Consider the following 16,978-nt stretch of genomic DNA (forward strand, 5'->3'; position numbering starts at 1 on the left):
TATATGATGTGCATAATAGTACATCATATGGGTACTTAACCTAGGTTAATTAAGTATAAAAAAAATATAATGTAAGGCATATAGAAAAAAATACATGCTTAAGGAAATTAATTAAAGGAAAAAGAAAAGAGGTAGGAGATCTAAATCAAGGGTTGAGATTAAATCTCAAGCACCTTGAACTAGGATAGAGCCTATAAAAGAAAAGGGGGGCTCACGCCCTCCCTATTCTGGCCATTTTTGCATCTTTTCTCCTTTTTCTCTCTATCTCCCTCTTATTCTTTTTTCTTCTTCCTCTTCTTCATCTTTTCTGGGATTTTCCTCTTTCACACCGCAAAGAGGACTGTACCATACGTTGGAGGGGGCTGAGCATAGGGCTGCAAACACCTCATAAAGAGGAGGCAATTCGAGTAGAGGAACCAATTTTTCTGTGAACGAAGTCATTTTTCTCAAAAAAAGGTAGGGGTTTATATTCTTTACCCATATATCGAAACTCGTATGCATAAATTTATTCTGATTCTAAATTTATAAACCTTGTACCGAACCTCCCATGTGAGGATTCAACATCATATTTAGAGCAGAGACAATTTTCGAATTGAAAACCTTCTAAAAAATTGATTTATACTAAATCAGTTTTAGGGATACACATGATTATTGATGATGCAACAATAAGCAATTTTAAAATTCAAGTGTTCATAATATGCACATCTATGCCATTGTTGTATTAAATCTCATGATCATAAAAATAACAATTATTTTTTTCAAATCAGGCAACTAGGGCTATAACACATAGCTACTGAGCCCAGAGCTATGCTGCCCGCACAGAGGACATCACTGGGACTCCATTGGCAATCAATTGGGCCTAGACAAAAAGGTCACAACCCCAGTTGATGACCATAGACAGTCTCATGTTAATTTCTGCATATGTATGATGACCCTTTTACAACACTAGACCACATATTCTTTAGTGAAATTTCAAGACTCATGAACAACCACATAAGAACATGCATGGTAGTACATAAAAATATTCCTAACAATTACATGAAAGCATGCATAACAATCCAATCATAATTAAAAATACATAATCTGACATGGGCAAAAATATATAAAATTGAACATTCTACATGTGTAAATTTGGAGCATTCAAAATGCCTAAATCTGAACATCCAATTTAAATATTCAACATGTATAAATCAGAGCATTTAACATATAAAAATCTGAACATTTAACTTGTATAAATATGCACATTTAACTTATATAAACCTGAACATTTAACATATATAAATCTTCAGATCGAATATGGGTCATATATATATATATATATATATATATATATATATATATATATATATATATATATATATATATATATATATATATATATATATATATATATATATATATATATATATATATAAAATCATGCGTAATCCATATTCTTGTTACAAAATCAAAGTTTAAATCAGAAATGCATATCACCAGCTATGCATATATCGATTCCCATGGATTGAATATGCAAAAAAAAAAATCAGATTCATGGGTTCCTTCCAAAAATCTCACCTAAATCTGATTTAAACTATTCCCTTCCATTCGAACCGAGAGAAAGGAACCCGTACATTCTCTCTCTCTCTCTCTCTCTTCTTTTTTTTTTTTGAGTTTTTATAATACCACATAAAGGTGCACCCTGAACCAAGGATCAGACCCCTCATACCTGCTGAAAACTTGGGCCTTTTGGCCCCTGGGTGTATTTGAAGCTTTCCCTCACGACAGTAATGCTCATAGGCACACACACACTCGATTGGGCATAACACGTATATATGTGTGTTCGGTGGTGGTGGGTGCCGGGGGGGGGGGGCGGCGGTAGAGGGAGGGCTGCGGAATTTGCATAGTTTTCTAGAGCATCAAACGTTTTGAGGAGTTTCCAAATGAGAAATCATAAGGTAACTTTCCAATTACTCTTAGTTAAATTACTTGGTTTCAGGTATGTGGTCCTCCTGGAATGATGAAACACATATCTGGAGATAAGGCCAAAGATCGACCACAAGGCGAAGTATGTGAAATACCGCAACCTCGTATTTCTTGCATGCAGAAAGATAAATTGCATGTCCTTTCCATTGTAGTTGTTCTTTTTCATCTGCTTTACATTGTATATGTCCTCAATATCAAAATACTTGACTTCACGTGCAGCTCTCAGGACTTCTTAAGGAACTTGGGTACACAGAAGACATAGCGTATAAGTTTTGACAAGAGACACTTGCAGTGCTACATAGTTGATTATCATGAGGTGGTTAAGAGAGTGAGCTTTGAGGGTTTTTTGTTCTCTGTTACTTGGAAACTGCAATAGGCTATTTTTTCTTGCAGTGCTATGCAGGAAATGAGATGATTTTAGTGCATACTCTCCATGAGGTACTAAATGCATAAGAGTGATGAAAAGAAAAAGAGTGTACACATAAAAAAACTATGCAGCTTAATAATAAATGTTTTGAGAACAAGATCTATGGAAAATCTATCTTGGAAAAAAAATCTTTCAATACTTAGCCGTACAAATTTCAACATAAATCCATCCATCATATCTCATTTCAGCTTGGATTTAGATGAGCTCTGCAGTGGTTTTGAGAGTGGCTGACCCTGTTGCCTTCTGATCACCTTGAAATCGTATTTCACGGATGAAAATGCGCAAAACAGTGCAAGAAACATCGTTGGGTAGATAAAAACTGCTGTTGAGGGATCTGTATTTGCGGGTTTTCCAAGAAGGCTTTCTTTGACAAGGCCCCAGACTACTAGAAGCGTTCCAAACATGCTCATCCTCCCTGGTTTCATGAGGCCCACAAAAGCTCCAGCAACAGAAAAGTAACTTCCAGCAAGAACCTGGAATGAAAAAAAGCATGAACAATGTTTTAGTTGAAGTAAAGGGGAGCTTCAAAGTAACAGTACAGTAGATCTTGTAAGAACAAAATTCTTGATCAATGGAGAATCAATATCAGCAATTTTTGTTTAATGAGATATAAAAGCAGGTGGTTGACTCGCTCCATGCCAAGAATGATAGCAAGAGGGGGTGCACTTCATGATTGACAATACATTGTTACCATTCACATAAAGCACCTCAGCAGAGGGAGGTTGATGCAAAGTATCTGTGGAGTACTTTCTACAAATGTATGTTTAGTACTTTCCACAAATGTATGTTTTCTGTTTTGTACAGGTTGAATGTAAGATATATGGGGCCCTGTCCACAAGGTCTCCGGACACATGGTTAGGTGGGTTGGTGTAAGGAATTCAAGTTGAAGGATGTTGTGAGTTTGATACCAGGGGTGTTCTTGCAGAGTTTTACACCATAGACACCGAAACAAGGCTACAGTCAAAGTGGCACTTGTCGGCCCAGGACAGGACACCTGAATTTCTCCCCGTTATCAAATTAAAGATATATAATAGTCTCAGCACTGATTTCACATTATCTTCCTCTAAATTGGTTCCATTGGTTGTACTTTCCGAGTTAGGCCACCCGGGGGTTTGGATTAGTTCCGTAGCCTACATCAACCGGACCCACTGGTTCTTCCAGAAACGCATTTGAGGCACGGCGGTTGACTGGACATCTAGGGGTAAAGCACTGTTTCAAGGTAAAATCTTAGCAATGGAGAGACATCGGTGAATTTCAGTGTGGGGGTGGGGAGGTACATTCCAATTCTAACTTGGTTCCATTGGTTGTACTTTCCGAGTTAGGCCTGGAGGTTTGGATTAGTTCTGTAGCCTACCTACGTGGACCAGAGCCACTTTTTCTGGAAATGGGTTTGAGGTGCCGCAGTTGATTGGATAACTAGGGTAAAACACTGTTTCAAGCAATGGAGAGACAACTGTGAACTTTATTTCAGGGGGTACAGTGTACTCTGTAACGTCAGATGCATAGATGCATGAAATGAAACATTTGATGCGTGATCGGCAAAGCAGGTTATATGTTCCCCCCCCCCGAACAGGGCAGTTAGCTACATCTCATGTTCGGGGGTCCCAAAGAGCACCACGTATGCATGTGCGTCTCTTATCCCCATGTTTGTCAGCATTAATTAGCATTGGAGTTTGATGCGATTGCAAAGACTTAAGTACCCTCTCCTCCATTGGTGCCAAAAAAAATGACGATTCTTGAAAAAGAGTGGTTGTAAAGACTTAAGTGCCCCGAAGATGATTATTTAAGACCCAGTCTCTGCACTGCAGGATTATCTGAGAAAGAAATCTCCCCTGGAGGAGGCCATGAACATCAACCCTCTCACTCTCTCTCTCTCCCTTCTCTTTCTGCTTCTATGCATATCCAACAGAAGATCTTACATTGCTCCATCAAGCACCGGCTGACCTGCACATTCACTGTTGTGGAGCCTGATTCAGAGTTTTTACCCTTACAGGAGGAGGGTTTGGGGGCTCCTCCCAGTGTGGGTAGCATCATTCAACTAAATGAGTTGTAGAGTCTGATTCAGAGTTTTTTCCCTTATAGGAGGAGGGTTTGGGAGCTCCTCCCAGCGTGGATAGCATCGTTCAACTTGATTCATTGTGGAGCTTGATTTAGAGTTTTTGCCCTTATAGGAGGAGGGTTTGGGGGCTCCTCCCAGCGTGGGTAGCATCGTTCAACTTGATTCGTTGTGGAGCCTGATTTAGAGTTTTTGCCCTTACAGGAGGGGGGTCCGGGAGCTCCCCCCGGCACGGGTCCCGGGTGTCGTGGTAAAAAAATGCACAGGGTATCGTGGTGAGAAAGACATATTTTTGTGCCCCGAAGATGATTATTTAAGACAGTCTCTGCACTGCAGGATTATCTGAGAAAGAAATCTCCTCTGGAAGAGGCCATGAACATCAACCCTCTCACTCTCTCTCTCTCTCTCCCTTCTCTTTCTGCTTCTATGCACATCCAACAGAAGATCTTACATTGTTCCATCAAGCACCGACTGACCTGCACATTGACTGTTGTGGAGCCTGATTGAAAGAAATCAATGGAAAATCCAACAAGGAGCATGCCAGAATCAATATGTGGATCTCAAGCGAGAATGGTGTTGTGCAACTCAAATAACACAAAATAATAGGGGTCTGGTTTTTAGTTAAAATAAGGAATGAAATGACAATAGAAATCGCTGAAAATTTACAGAAATAAACTAGACTCAATAACGAAGACACCACTTTTTACGGATTTGGAATATGACCTCCGGTTAAGGAGATATGGCACTGACAAGTTTGTCCTAATTCGGGTAGCGATTTGCTTACTGAATAACACTACAAATTGCTATAGTGATTTGCGGAAGACACTACAAATCGCTATAGTGATTTGCGGAAGACACTATAAATCGCTATAGCGATTTGCTGAAGACACTACAAATCGCTATAGCGATTTACGGGAGACACTACAAATCGCTATAGCGATTTGCGATTTGTAGTGTCTTCCGCAAATCACTATAGCGATTTGTAGTGTCTTCCGCAAATCACTATAGCGTTTCGTTGGAGACCCGAAAATACTACAAATTGTTGTAGGAAAGCCCGATAATACTACAAATCGTTGTTGGAAGGCCCAAAAAAAATTTGGTCCGAAGGGCGCTGCCCCCCGCCAGGGGTGGCCCCCCCTGGACCCCCGCCCGCTGACCGCGCAGCGGGATCCGCGCCGGGGGGATCCCCCGGACCCCCCTCCTGTAAGGGAAAAAACTCTAAATCAGGCACAGAAGTAGAGAGAGAAGGGAGAAAGAGTGAGAGGGTTGAGGGTTTTACAGTGTTTTACGGAGAACTCCAGGGAGAACTCTTTGCCTCCCTTGATTTCTTCTCTAGAGAGAGAGAGAGAGGGTTTTACAGTATTTTACGGAGAAGAAAGAATAAGAAGATGGCGATAGAGCAATGTAGGATCGTCTGTTGGATGTGCACAGAAGTAGAGAGAGAAGAGAGAGAGAGTGAGAGGGTTGATGTTCATGGCCTTCTCCAGGGAGAACTCTTTGCCTCCCTTGTTTTCTTCTCTAGAGAGAGAGAGAGGGTTTTACAGTGTTTTACGGAGAAAGAAGAAGAAGACTTTGAAGAGTCAACATCATCCTCGACTTTCTGGATGGAGGACATGTTTGTCCTTTTTTTGAACAGAGAAAGAAGAAGAAGACTTTAAAGAGTCAACATCATCCTCGACTTTCTGGATGGAGGACATGTTTGTCCTTTTTTTGAACTGTTTTTTTTTTTGAATGAAAGGCATTTTTGTCAGTTTCTCAAACCATCACTTTATGAGAAGAATAGCAAGAAAGGGTACTTAAGTCTTTGCAATAACACCAGAGTCCGATGCAAAGTTATGTCAACATACACGGGAATACGAGCCCCATGTGCTTGTATACGTGGTGCTCATTCAAAGCCCCGAACACAGACGTGGGATTCAGTGAATCATCGGGGGCGAACATACACCACCCTCTCCGTGATCGGTGCATGGGTACATTTCCAAATACACTGTTTGCACATGGTGGGCATGTTAACGAAGCTTCTAAGTTTCTAACACATACCATCCATAGATTTTAAATTAGAATTTGATGCATTCAGTTACGAAAGATGAAACAGTACCTCTAGACGGTGAAGATCAACCAATGCGAGGCTTTTTTAGCTTCTGTTAAGTTGTAGATGCTGAGTATATCGTTCCATCTAGGAATGGTCATGTTTGAGATGAGGCCATCTACTACTGCACCAGGATAAAGGAGAGCCTTCACTACGGCAGTGGGGAAGGTTTCGCTGGCAACCAATTGGGACGACATTACGGCCATTGGCGTCGTGCACAGCCCAGATCTGCATGGTACCCTGAGAAACCAAATTCAAGCATATGCTTATGAGTTGCAGCCAATTTTTAGAACAGATCGTGTGATTGAAACTATAGATCAGAAATTTCCCCTCAATTGATTCTTCCGATCAAGAAGAAAAGGATATCCATCACAATCAAAGGCGAGATCTTGTCTTCCCTTCGTTTGAAATACGTATTGGGATTTTGTCTCAAAATATGAGAGTTTAGCACTTGGATTTGGCTTTAAGCGAGATTGCATGAGTTACCCATTGCACCAATGATCTGATCCTAAGCAGGACAACACTATGGCTTTAAAGACAGCGCACACAGCGCCTGCCTCCAAGACTACTTTGGATCGAGATCAGTTGCCATACCCCCTCAATTTCCCAACAACACACGTATTCACATGGTCCAGTGCAAGAGCACATCCAAATGTTGTTTTTGGGCATGCTTCACTTTTTTAATTATCTAAGGCAAAAGCGGTACCTCTCTATCTCTCTCTCTCTCTCTCAAGGAAAATGAAGAAAGTGGCTGCTGAAAACTGGTGAAAACATGGAATGGTTGATAGTGATTTAGCTTAAAAAGCAGGGATTTCAAGGATCAAGACGGAGGATTTTTTCCATCGGTGGGCTACTAAGGCAAAATGATGGTCATGGTTCGGTCGTTCTATAAAGGGCAAGGGATTGTGGGGAGTGGGCGATTGAGAAGATAGCAAAATCAGAGACACACACACCAACCTGAAGAGAGGGATCTGAAGGATGATGATGAGGAAGAAAACGCCAGAGGCGATGCTGGAGAGTCAGGCTGTCCAACCGCCGCCTGCGGAACCTCCCGTCGCCATCTCTTCTCTTGCCTCCTTTCCAGGAAAAAACAGATCCCTGTTTTCTACAGCCGCCAGCAAGCCTTGCTCTGAGCTTTATTTTACCGTGGCCATCCAAGTAAAATTTTATCACTAGATTCTTTTTTAATTGAGTAAATGACAATAATATGCCGACTGATCACTTTTACAAAAGGAATAATATTAGCTCATGCTGACATGGCCTTAGTTTGATTTTTTAAGCTCTTTAGAAAACTTGCTTTTATTTTTTAAAATTTTAATACGTTTTTGGTTCTTGATTTTTTGAAGTTGTTGAAAAGCCCGTTTTGTTCATGTATTGCAGGCTACATGGTTCAGAGTTAATTTTTTTACTAAACGACCACGTAGACCAGACTGATTTAGTTTTGGGAGCGGGTCAGATCAAGGGTGCTCTGAATGTAATTGGACAGGGTTTGGTTTGGACTCAGGTGAAACTGGACCCAAACTTGATTTGAGATGATGGTACTGGGTCGGGACTCGTGCTTAATTGGACTCACCGTAAGAGAAATCATATCCTGATTCTATAATGATTATATGAACCAGACCCAGACCATACCTGGTAAAATAATATTTTTATTATTTTTACATTGAAAAATTACAGATCTTAATTGGAACTTAGGTCAGGCTTAGGTCTGGTATGAGATTTCACAAACCATACCCGACTACATATATTAATTAGACCCTTCAGGTTCTACCTAGATTCTAATCAAGCCTTCTTATTTATCACCAAACCCTAACCCTATTGGGTTTGGTATTGTTCTGGTCCTGGCCAAACCCAACCCATTGACACCCTTATTTGCAGACTATAAGAATTCTTTTTTTTTCTGGTTTATTACACTGAAAAACCAGAGACCTGATTTCACTGGTTTTTAACTTACATCGGCATAAAACTCTGGGCATATCCTTCCACTCTTAGGGAGCCTCTTGTTTCACCATGTAAAATGAGGTGCCTGTACAATGGTCTCAAACTCAAAGTAGGAGGAGACCTTCTGTCCATCAGCCAGTATAGGGCTGGGAAACAAGCCAAGCCGCTCATGACTTAGCTCATGTTCCGCTCATAAATAACTCATTCAAACTTGTAAAATCGGCTCCACAAGGTGAATATAAAAAATAGGTACTTGGCTTGGCTTGGCTCGACTCGTATAAACTCGTTAGGTAGTAAACAATATATTTTAGATATATTTTATATGCACTATTTTGTAATCCAGCTAAAAAACAATGTATTTATGTATTTCTTTTATAAACAAGCCAGCACAAACTTGGCTCATTTAAGTCAGGCTGATTATGGTCCCTACAAGAATGAGCCAAGCTTGAACAATTCAAGCCCATCTTGTAAATCTCATTTACCAGCCCCAGACAGCGAAGCAGGTTATATGTCCCCCCCCCCCCCCCCCCCCCAAACAGGGCATCTCATGCTCGGGGTCCCAAAAAGCACCACGTATTTAAGCCTGTGCATCTCATATACCCATGTTTGTCAGCATTAATTAGCATTGGAGTTTGATGCGATTGCAAAGACTTAATTACCCTCTCTTCCATTGGTGCAAAAAAAATAACGATTGTAGAAAAGGAGTGATTGTAAAGACTTAAGTGCCTCGAAGATGATTATTTAAGACCCAATCTCTGCATTGCAGGATTATTCGAGAAAAAAATCTCTCCTGGAGGAGGCCATGAACATCAACCCTCTCACTCTCTCTCTCCCTTCTCTTTCTGCTTTTGTGCACATCCAGCAGAAGATCCTACATTGCTCCATCAAGCACCGACTGACCTGCACATTGACTGTTGTGGAACCTGATTCAGAGTTTTTACCCTTACAGAAGGAGGGTTTGGGGGCTCCTCCAAGCGTGGGTAGCATTATTCAACTAAATGAGTTGTGGATCCTGATTTAGAGTTTTTACTCTTATAGGAGAGGGGTCTGGGGGCTCCTCTCAACATGGGTAGCATCATTCAACTTGAAGAGTTGTAGAGCCTGATTCAGAGTTTTTACCCTTACAGAAGAGGGGTCTGAGGGTTCCTCCCAACGTGGGTAGCATCATTCAACTTGATGAGTTGTGGAGCTTGATTCAAAGTTTTTGCCCTTACAGGAGGAGGGTTTGGGGGCTCCTCCCAGCGTGGATAACATTATTCAACTTGATGAGTTATGAAGCCTGATTCAGAGTTTTTGCCCTTACAGGAGGGAGGTTTGGGGGCTCCTCCCAGCGTGGGTAGCATCAAAATGAACCTTAATCGTTTCGTCGATGGTGATCCGGCGAAACGATGGTTAGCCGGCGATCCGATAGTCATCCGGCAAAACGAACCTGAGCCATAAAAAATGTCTGTTTAAACTTTTCATCGTCATCTTCTTCTTCTTCCTTCTCCGTAAAACATTGTAAACCCCTCTCTCTCTTTAGAGAAGAAATCAAGGGAGGCAAAGAGTTTCCCCTGGAGAAGGCCATGAACATCAACCCTCTCACTCTCTCTCTTTTCTCTTTCTACTTCTGTGCACATTCAGCGATTTGAAATATGACCTTCAGTTAGGGAAATATGGCCCTGACAAGTTGATCCTAATTCGGGTAGCGATTTACAGTGATTTGCTTACTGAATAACACTACAAATCACTATAGTGATTTGCGGAAGACACTACAAATCGCTATAGTGAGATCCAACAACACTATAAATCGCTGTGGGGCTCGATGGAGACCCAAAAATACTACAAATCGCTATAGTGATTTGTGAAAGACACTACAAATCGTTGTTGGAAGACCAGATAACATTATAAATCGATATGAGGCTTGTTGGAGACCCGAAAACACTACAAATCGCTGTAGGAAGGCCCAACAATATTACAAATCATTGTTGGGAGGCCGGATAACACTATAAATCGTTGTTGAGCTCATTAGAGACCCGAAAACACTACAAATCGCTGTAAGAAGGCCCGACAATACTACAAATCGTGTTGGAAGACCGGACAACACTATAAATCGCTGTGAAACTCGTTGGAGACCCGACAACACTAAAAATTGTTGTAGGGGAGTCATTGAAAAAATCGTGAAAAAGAAACAGAAAAAGAAAAATAGAACCCCCGAACCCCCCTCCTGTAATGACAAAAACTCTAAATCAGGCTCCACAACTCATCAAGTTGAATGATGCTACCCACGCTGGAAGGAGCCCCCAAGCCCCCTCCTGTAAGGGCAAAAACTATGAATCAGGCTCCACAACTCATCAAGTTGAACGATGCTATAGTCAGTGTGCAGGTCAGTCGGTGTTTGATGGAGCAATGTAGGATCGTCTGCTGGATGTGCACAGAAGTAGAGAGAGAAGGGAGAGAGAGTGAGAGGGTTGATGTTCATAGCCTTCTCCAGGGGGAACTCTTTGCCTCCCTTGATTTCTTCTATAGAGAGAGAGAGGGTTTTACAGTGTTTTACGGAGAAGGAAGAAGAAGAAGATGACGATAAAAAGTTCAAACAGACATTTTTGATGGCTCAGGTTCGATTCGCTGTGTAGACTTTGAAGAGTCAACATCATCCCCGACTTTCTGGATGGAAGACATGTTTGTCTTTTTTTTGAGCCGTTTGTTTTTTCTTTTTTGAATAAAGGGCATTTTTGTCATTTTATCAAACCATCGTTTTATGAGAAGAATAGCAAGAAAGGGTACTTAAGTTTTTGCAATCACACCAGACTCCAATGCTAAGTGATGTCAACATACATGGGAATACGAGCCCCATGTGCTTGTATACGTGGTGCTCATTCAGACCCCCGAACACAGACGTGGGATTCAGTGAATCATCGGGGGAGAACATACACCACCCTCTCCCTAGACAGACCATTTGAGCTACTCCTTGAGGTCTAGACTACGAGAACATTGTGCCTAAAAGTACAGGCATCATTGTTTCTATTCTTATTTGTTGTTGTGGCCTGTGTTGTCAGTATCAGTAGAAAAAACGATACAATACTGACCTAAATTGACTATTTTTTAATAAATATAAAAATACTTTAAATTAATTTTTAAATATTGTTTTAATATTATTAACATGTGTTACGTTCTGATTGACACTTATTATTTTTTTAGCCGATTCAGAATGATTCACTTGACTACGGTATCCGCCGATTCACCTTAAATCGTTGGCCAAACAATACAGGGCCGATACCGATACTGACAACATTGGTTGTGGCAGTTCAAACTGTAGAACTTAATGAGGAACTCTAGGTTATCTTTGTTTAAAATTTCAAGGTATACGAGAAATTTGATGGAAATATAAGAGATCCTATTAGAAACCTTCCAACAACACTTTTCAAACGATCAGACTAAAGCATGTACATGCACCACACACACCATAGTTGCGAAACTCGAGGAGTACCCTTAATCGCGTTGAAAAATCAATATAACTCAGTTAGGACCAAACTCGGCCGAGTTTTTGCACTGTCATATAGGACAAATTGGTTTTGTTTAAAAATTCAAAATATTAATTAAAAGCATTTAAAGCTTTCTATTTTTCAAAGTTCCTCCTATCACTTTCCAAGAAAATTATTTTCTATTATTGATCATGGTACTCGATGGATGAAAGAAACTTAAATAGAATTCAATGGAGAGAGAGAGAGAGTTAATGAATTAAATGATAAATATTAACATTTACTAATAGAATAACGGTAAGAAAGAGAATTTTTACCAAAGATGGCTATTCAATGCATCTTAAATCACTCATGCAATTTTTTGAAACTTTCATCTTTAAAATATCGTGATTAAATTGTAATATTTACATTTTGTCAAATATATATATCATAGTATTTTGTAAATATCACTCTATTTTACAATTTAAAATAGTGAACCAACATATCATGTTTTTCAACAATATTTTATAATACATGTAACTTTAATTTTTCTCTCTCTAAAAAATTACAATAGTCTAATAAAATTTCTAGTTTTTTTATAATAACTCTAAAAATATCTCTAATCTGTCGTTGTGTACGTATTTATATAAAAAAATTTAAGTTACATGTATTATTATATATAATAAATCACATTTATATGTTAATTTTTAAAACTTTTGTATTATAAATTATATGTTTGTTATTTATTTTTAATAAATTAAACAAAAAACCTCACCGAGTTGACTCACTCAAGTCGCCGAGTTGCATGCAGCCCTAGTCCCGAGAATGCCAACCATGACACACACATATACATAGAGGCAGGCTCCTTTCCAAATAATCTTAATTTGAAGATGGCTAATTTAAAATCAGCCAAGCTATTTCCAAATAAATAATGTCGGTCCATGTTTAATAAACTGTAGTCGTAAATGAATGATGTAGATCACATCTATGGGATCAGATTTGATCAAAATAACTTCATCAATGAAATCCCAAGGAGGGGTATGAAGATAGGGATGGCTTTGGGGATGAGTGGAACCGATTTGTTAATTGTGATTCAAATCAAAGAATCAGTTCGATGCAAAGTGAAGTACATCATCAAGACTTAAAAGAGAGATGCCTCCCTAAAGTGGCATAATCATAGGCTATCTTAGGGCTTAAGATTTAGTGCTATATTCTAAAGAAAAGTTGTTACTTTAATTTCCCATCGCTAGTGTCTCACCACCACTCTAATGCAACATCCACATACTCTCAACAATCTCCCAATGCATGCATGTCTTTGTCATTGGGTCATCAAAGGGACCTTTCCCTGGTTTGTTGATTTCCACATTGATATGAGCTTGAAATTTGTGCAAGCAACATGGTTACTTGAAGCCATCACATCCACAAAATTTATAATAAAGTTTCCATTTGGCAGTGCTGCTAATTTTCTTAGGGTCCGTTTGTAGGGATATCTATGAATCGGATTTTATCTTATAACCGACTGAATTCGACTCTGTTTTAGTTGCATGCCAAAACCATACCCAATTATAATTGGATGTGGACATAATTTTGATTTTTTGCTACCTAATTCAATAACTGTCCCAATTTGATGGATATCCAAATCCTTTTACATGTGCAAAAAGTGGATCTAGTATGAGCTTTTCACCATCTGGACCCCAATTCAAATCTGAATCGGCTTAGCCAACATTTGATTAGTTGAATATGGTATTGGCCACATCCGATCTGAATCCAAACCGTCTACATCCCTACCTGTTTGTCTCACAGGATTCTTGTAAGAAGTGGACCTCTTAATTTTTTGTGGAACCCACCTTTTGTCCATTGAAAAAACTCCCCATTTGGGTAGAAGGAGTGGTAGCGAAAGCTCAAGAAAGAGCACTCTGCTCTTTTTTCAAGCTGTGTGCCCTTTTCACACCAAAAGGCATTCCTGTAGGGGCCCCTAAAACAAACGAGCCCTTATAAAACTCAAGGCAAGTTGGATCAAATGGTCACCAAAAGAAAGCAATTCAACTTTTGAACATGTCCACAATATAAATTTTCCTTGAATGTCTATATGAAAACATGGCATGCCACAAGATTATGAGAATCAAGTAATAAATCATATATGGAACTTATTAGACAAACCAGTGTCATAAACTCTGAAGCAGCCAACCTCTCAAAGCTCACAAAAAAGAAGTGATGTAATAACTTGCCTGTCAAAGCCAGAAGACATGCATTCTCAATTTCTCAAGAATTCAAATAGGTGAGAGACTAGGCCATAACAGAACTCCTTTCACAGGGAAATTGGGCAAAATCCCATCCCCACTAAAACACCTCTTTACCCAACACCAATCCCTCTTGTAATTTAACATTCCCTCCTTCCAAATTAACATTTCAGACCTAAAATCCCTAAACAAATAGATCAAACCTCCACCACCAACACATTTTATGCTGCCCACTTTCCCATCTCTCCCAAGCAGCCTACTCACTGCCTCATCAGGCAACTTATCAACCAATACCCAGGTAACCCCTCCCTCTAACTCCCACAGGCACACCTCCCCACCACACAAGCCCCCCACAAGGCCCAATCCCTTTCCGCCACGCGTTACGATCACCCTAGCAAACTCTAACCGATCGGCACATGGCACACACAGCTCGTGCCATGACGGGCGCGGTGCATCGACGTCAACACCTATCACATTGTACACTCTTGCCGAAGCAATCCAGTACAGTACGCCTCTATGATATACGCTTCCACTCATAGACCATAACATCATCCGGGCCGCATATTCCTCCGGCATCTTTCCCACAATTTGCCACGTGCCTGCATCGGAATCGTACACCTCCATCGTCGATACGTATGTGGTGCAGCTCGAACTCCCACCGGCTACGTATATACGGTATCCGCCGGTGATGGTGGTGGAGACTATGCCGATAGATGGGTTAGAACGCTTAGACACAAAGGGAGGCAGTAATTTGTAGTGTTGGGTGAAGGGGTTGCAGAGAGCTAAAGGGGAAGGAACAGAGGGTGATGATTTGATAAGGAGTCTGCCATCGCCGACTGCGGCAACAGCAAGCCGGAGCGCATCAGGGATGAAATTGAGGGAGATGGTGTACCATCTGTTGAGAGAAGGATTGTAGGCATAGCAAGAATGGCGGCAATTATGCACGGGCATGGCTAAGAGCCAAGGTGGTTGATGGCGGTGGTGGTGGTGGCAGTGGTTGATTGATGAGATGAACGAGAGATGGTGTGCTTGGGCACAAGCATTCCATTGTTGGCAGACAGCTCTTGCCCTTGCAAGAGTGTCTGGTGGGAGGAAGGAGAAGATGAGGGTCAGGAGCTCTCTGGGGAGGTTGTTCCACATGACTGTCTGCTCATCCAAGCAGAGATAGAGATGAGGAGGTTATTCTATTGCTCCAAGTGGTCGAGTTGAATTATTGGAGTTGAATGATTGGCTCTTATCACATTTTTTAACTTGTTACATACAATCAAAAGTTGGCCTGTTTTATTTTTTTATTGTATTTTTTTGAGATTTGTGACATCTGAAGGGCACTGTGTTTTTTTAATCATTGCTTCATGTAAAGAGAAGGGGACCACATGAAATGAAAGAGTGGATGTAGGCGATGTACTTTTTAAAACTTGAGAAATGGTTAAAAATGCGAACTTGTACTATACAAGTTTATGATGTGTCGCCATATACTATGCTGATGCATTTATTGCTAAGGTAAGTCAGGTCCGAAATTCTTTTTACAGTAGTAAAAAGTAAGAGGTTTGAATAAATGCAAAAGGCTTGTCATTTTCTGAAGCATTCTTTTAATCGTCATATTTTTAGATGAGGTTATTTTTTATATAGTGGCGATGCATGCTTAGCCATGTAGCTCTGATGCTGATGACCATTCATCTCATCATGGGCATTGCACCCATCTCGAGAAATGCTAAGATGGATGGCTGTCAAGCAGGCAGCTGCATCTGCATATTATGTGAAGTTATTTTGAGATTCATGTTCATGGTATGTAACACTTATAATAATTATTATTTTTTTAAGAGGCTGACAGCCACGGCAAAGTTGGTAGGAAAAGTTACCAAATTGGTCATGTACTCATGTTCTCTTTTCTCTTTTCTCTTTTGTAGTTGGAAGATGGCAAATATTATGACAGTTCCCTAGCGTACCAAGGTGAGCACTCTCACGCCATTTGCTTGTGAACATCAAGGGAAAATTTTATTTACGAGCCAATCTTTGGTGCTTAATTTCAAATATGGACCTTACTTTTATGAAATTTCAATTATGAGCTAAACTTTTCATGAAAACAGTCCAATTAGAACCTTAGGTCGATACCTATCATCTTGAAAAAACGTGATTCCTATTTGGTATCCAGGAATGCTTAATGAAAAATATTCATTTATTCTCGTAAAAAAAAAAGGAAAAAAAAGTAAAACAGTTTGAACTCTTAATAATGAAGGCTATTATTATAATTTCACTTGTGATTTAGCCTGATCTAAAGGAGATTAATACATGTAGGTACGGGTGGGCATCGAGCAGGCCCTTTTAGAGTTGGGCCCGTTAGGTTTTAAGTGCGGCCTGGTTCAAAGATGCCCCAGATAATTTACTAACGCTTCGGGTTTTGACCCGGGGGCTCAGGTTTGAAGAGCAGCCCATGACGCAACCTATTGACCCAATGGACCAATGTGAAGTGGGCCAGGTTGGGATCGGTTTGGCCTAAATTTATTTTTATATTTTTTAATAAAATTAACAAATCAATTCTTATAACATTAGTGCAACTAATTAAGTAAATAGTAATGATTAATAAGTTTTCATGTACCCAACTAATTATTTTTCTAGTTTTCATAAAATTACTGTAACTAATTAAGTAAATAGTAATAGTTATCAAGTTACTATGCAATTAATTATTATTTTTTAAAATTTTTATATTATTAAAAATTAATAGATAGCTCAAACCCATCAAGCCGGCCTGGTAGCCCGTGGGTCAAATCAAGCCCGATCCACATATATAAGGGCCCAAGTTTCAACCTAGTAGCTAACGGG

General features: G+C 40.0%; 1 protein-coding gene and 1 pseudogene across 1 annotated transcript; both read right to left on the minus strand.

Annotated features, from left to right (window-relative positions):
* Nucleotides 1-2,571: 2,571 nt before the first annotated feature.
* Nucleotides 2,572-7,598, minus strand: LOC149820459 (uncharacterized; annotated as a pseudogene).
* Nucleotides 7,599-14,188: 6,590 nt separating this feature from the next.
* LOC149820460 (F-box/kelch-repeat protein At3g24760-like) lies at nt 14,189-15,298 on the minus strand. The gene has a single exon (XM_089981805.1). It carries the CDS (start codon nt 15,296-15,298, stop codon nt 14,189-14,191), a length of 1,110 nt encoding a protein of 369 aa, XP_089837931.1.
* Between the last annotated feature and the right edge of the window lie 1,680 nt (nt 15,299-16,978).

Source organism: Nuphar pumila, chromosome 12 (genome assembly GCF_984573655.1).
Source record: "Nuphar pumila chromosome 12, dmNupPumi1.hap1.1, whole genome shotgun sequence".
NCBI lineage: Eukaryota > Viridiplantae > Streptophyta > Magnoliopsida > Nymphaeales > Nymphaeaceae > Nuphar > Nuphar pumila.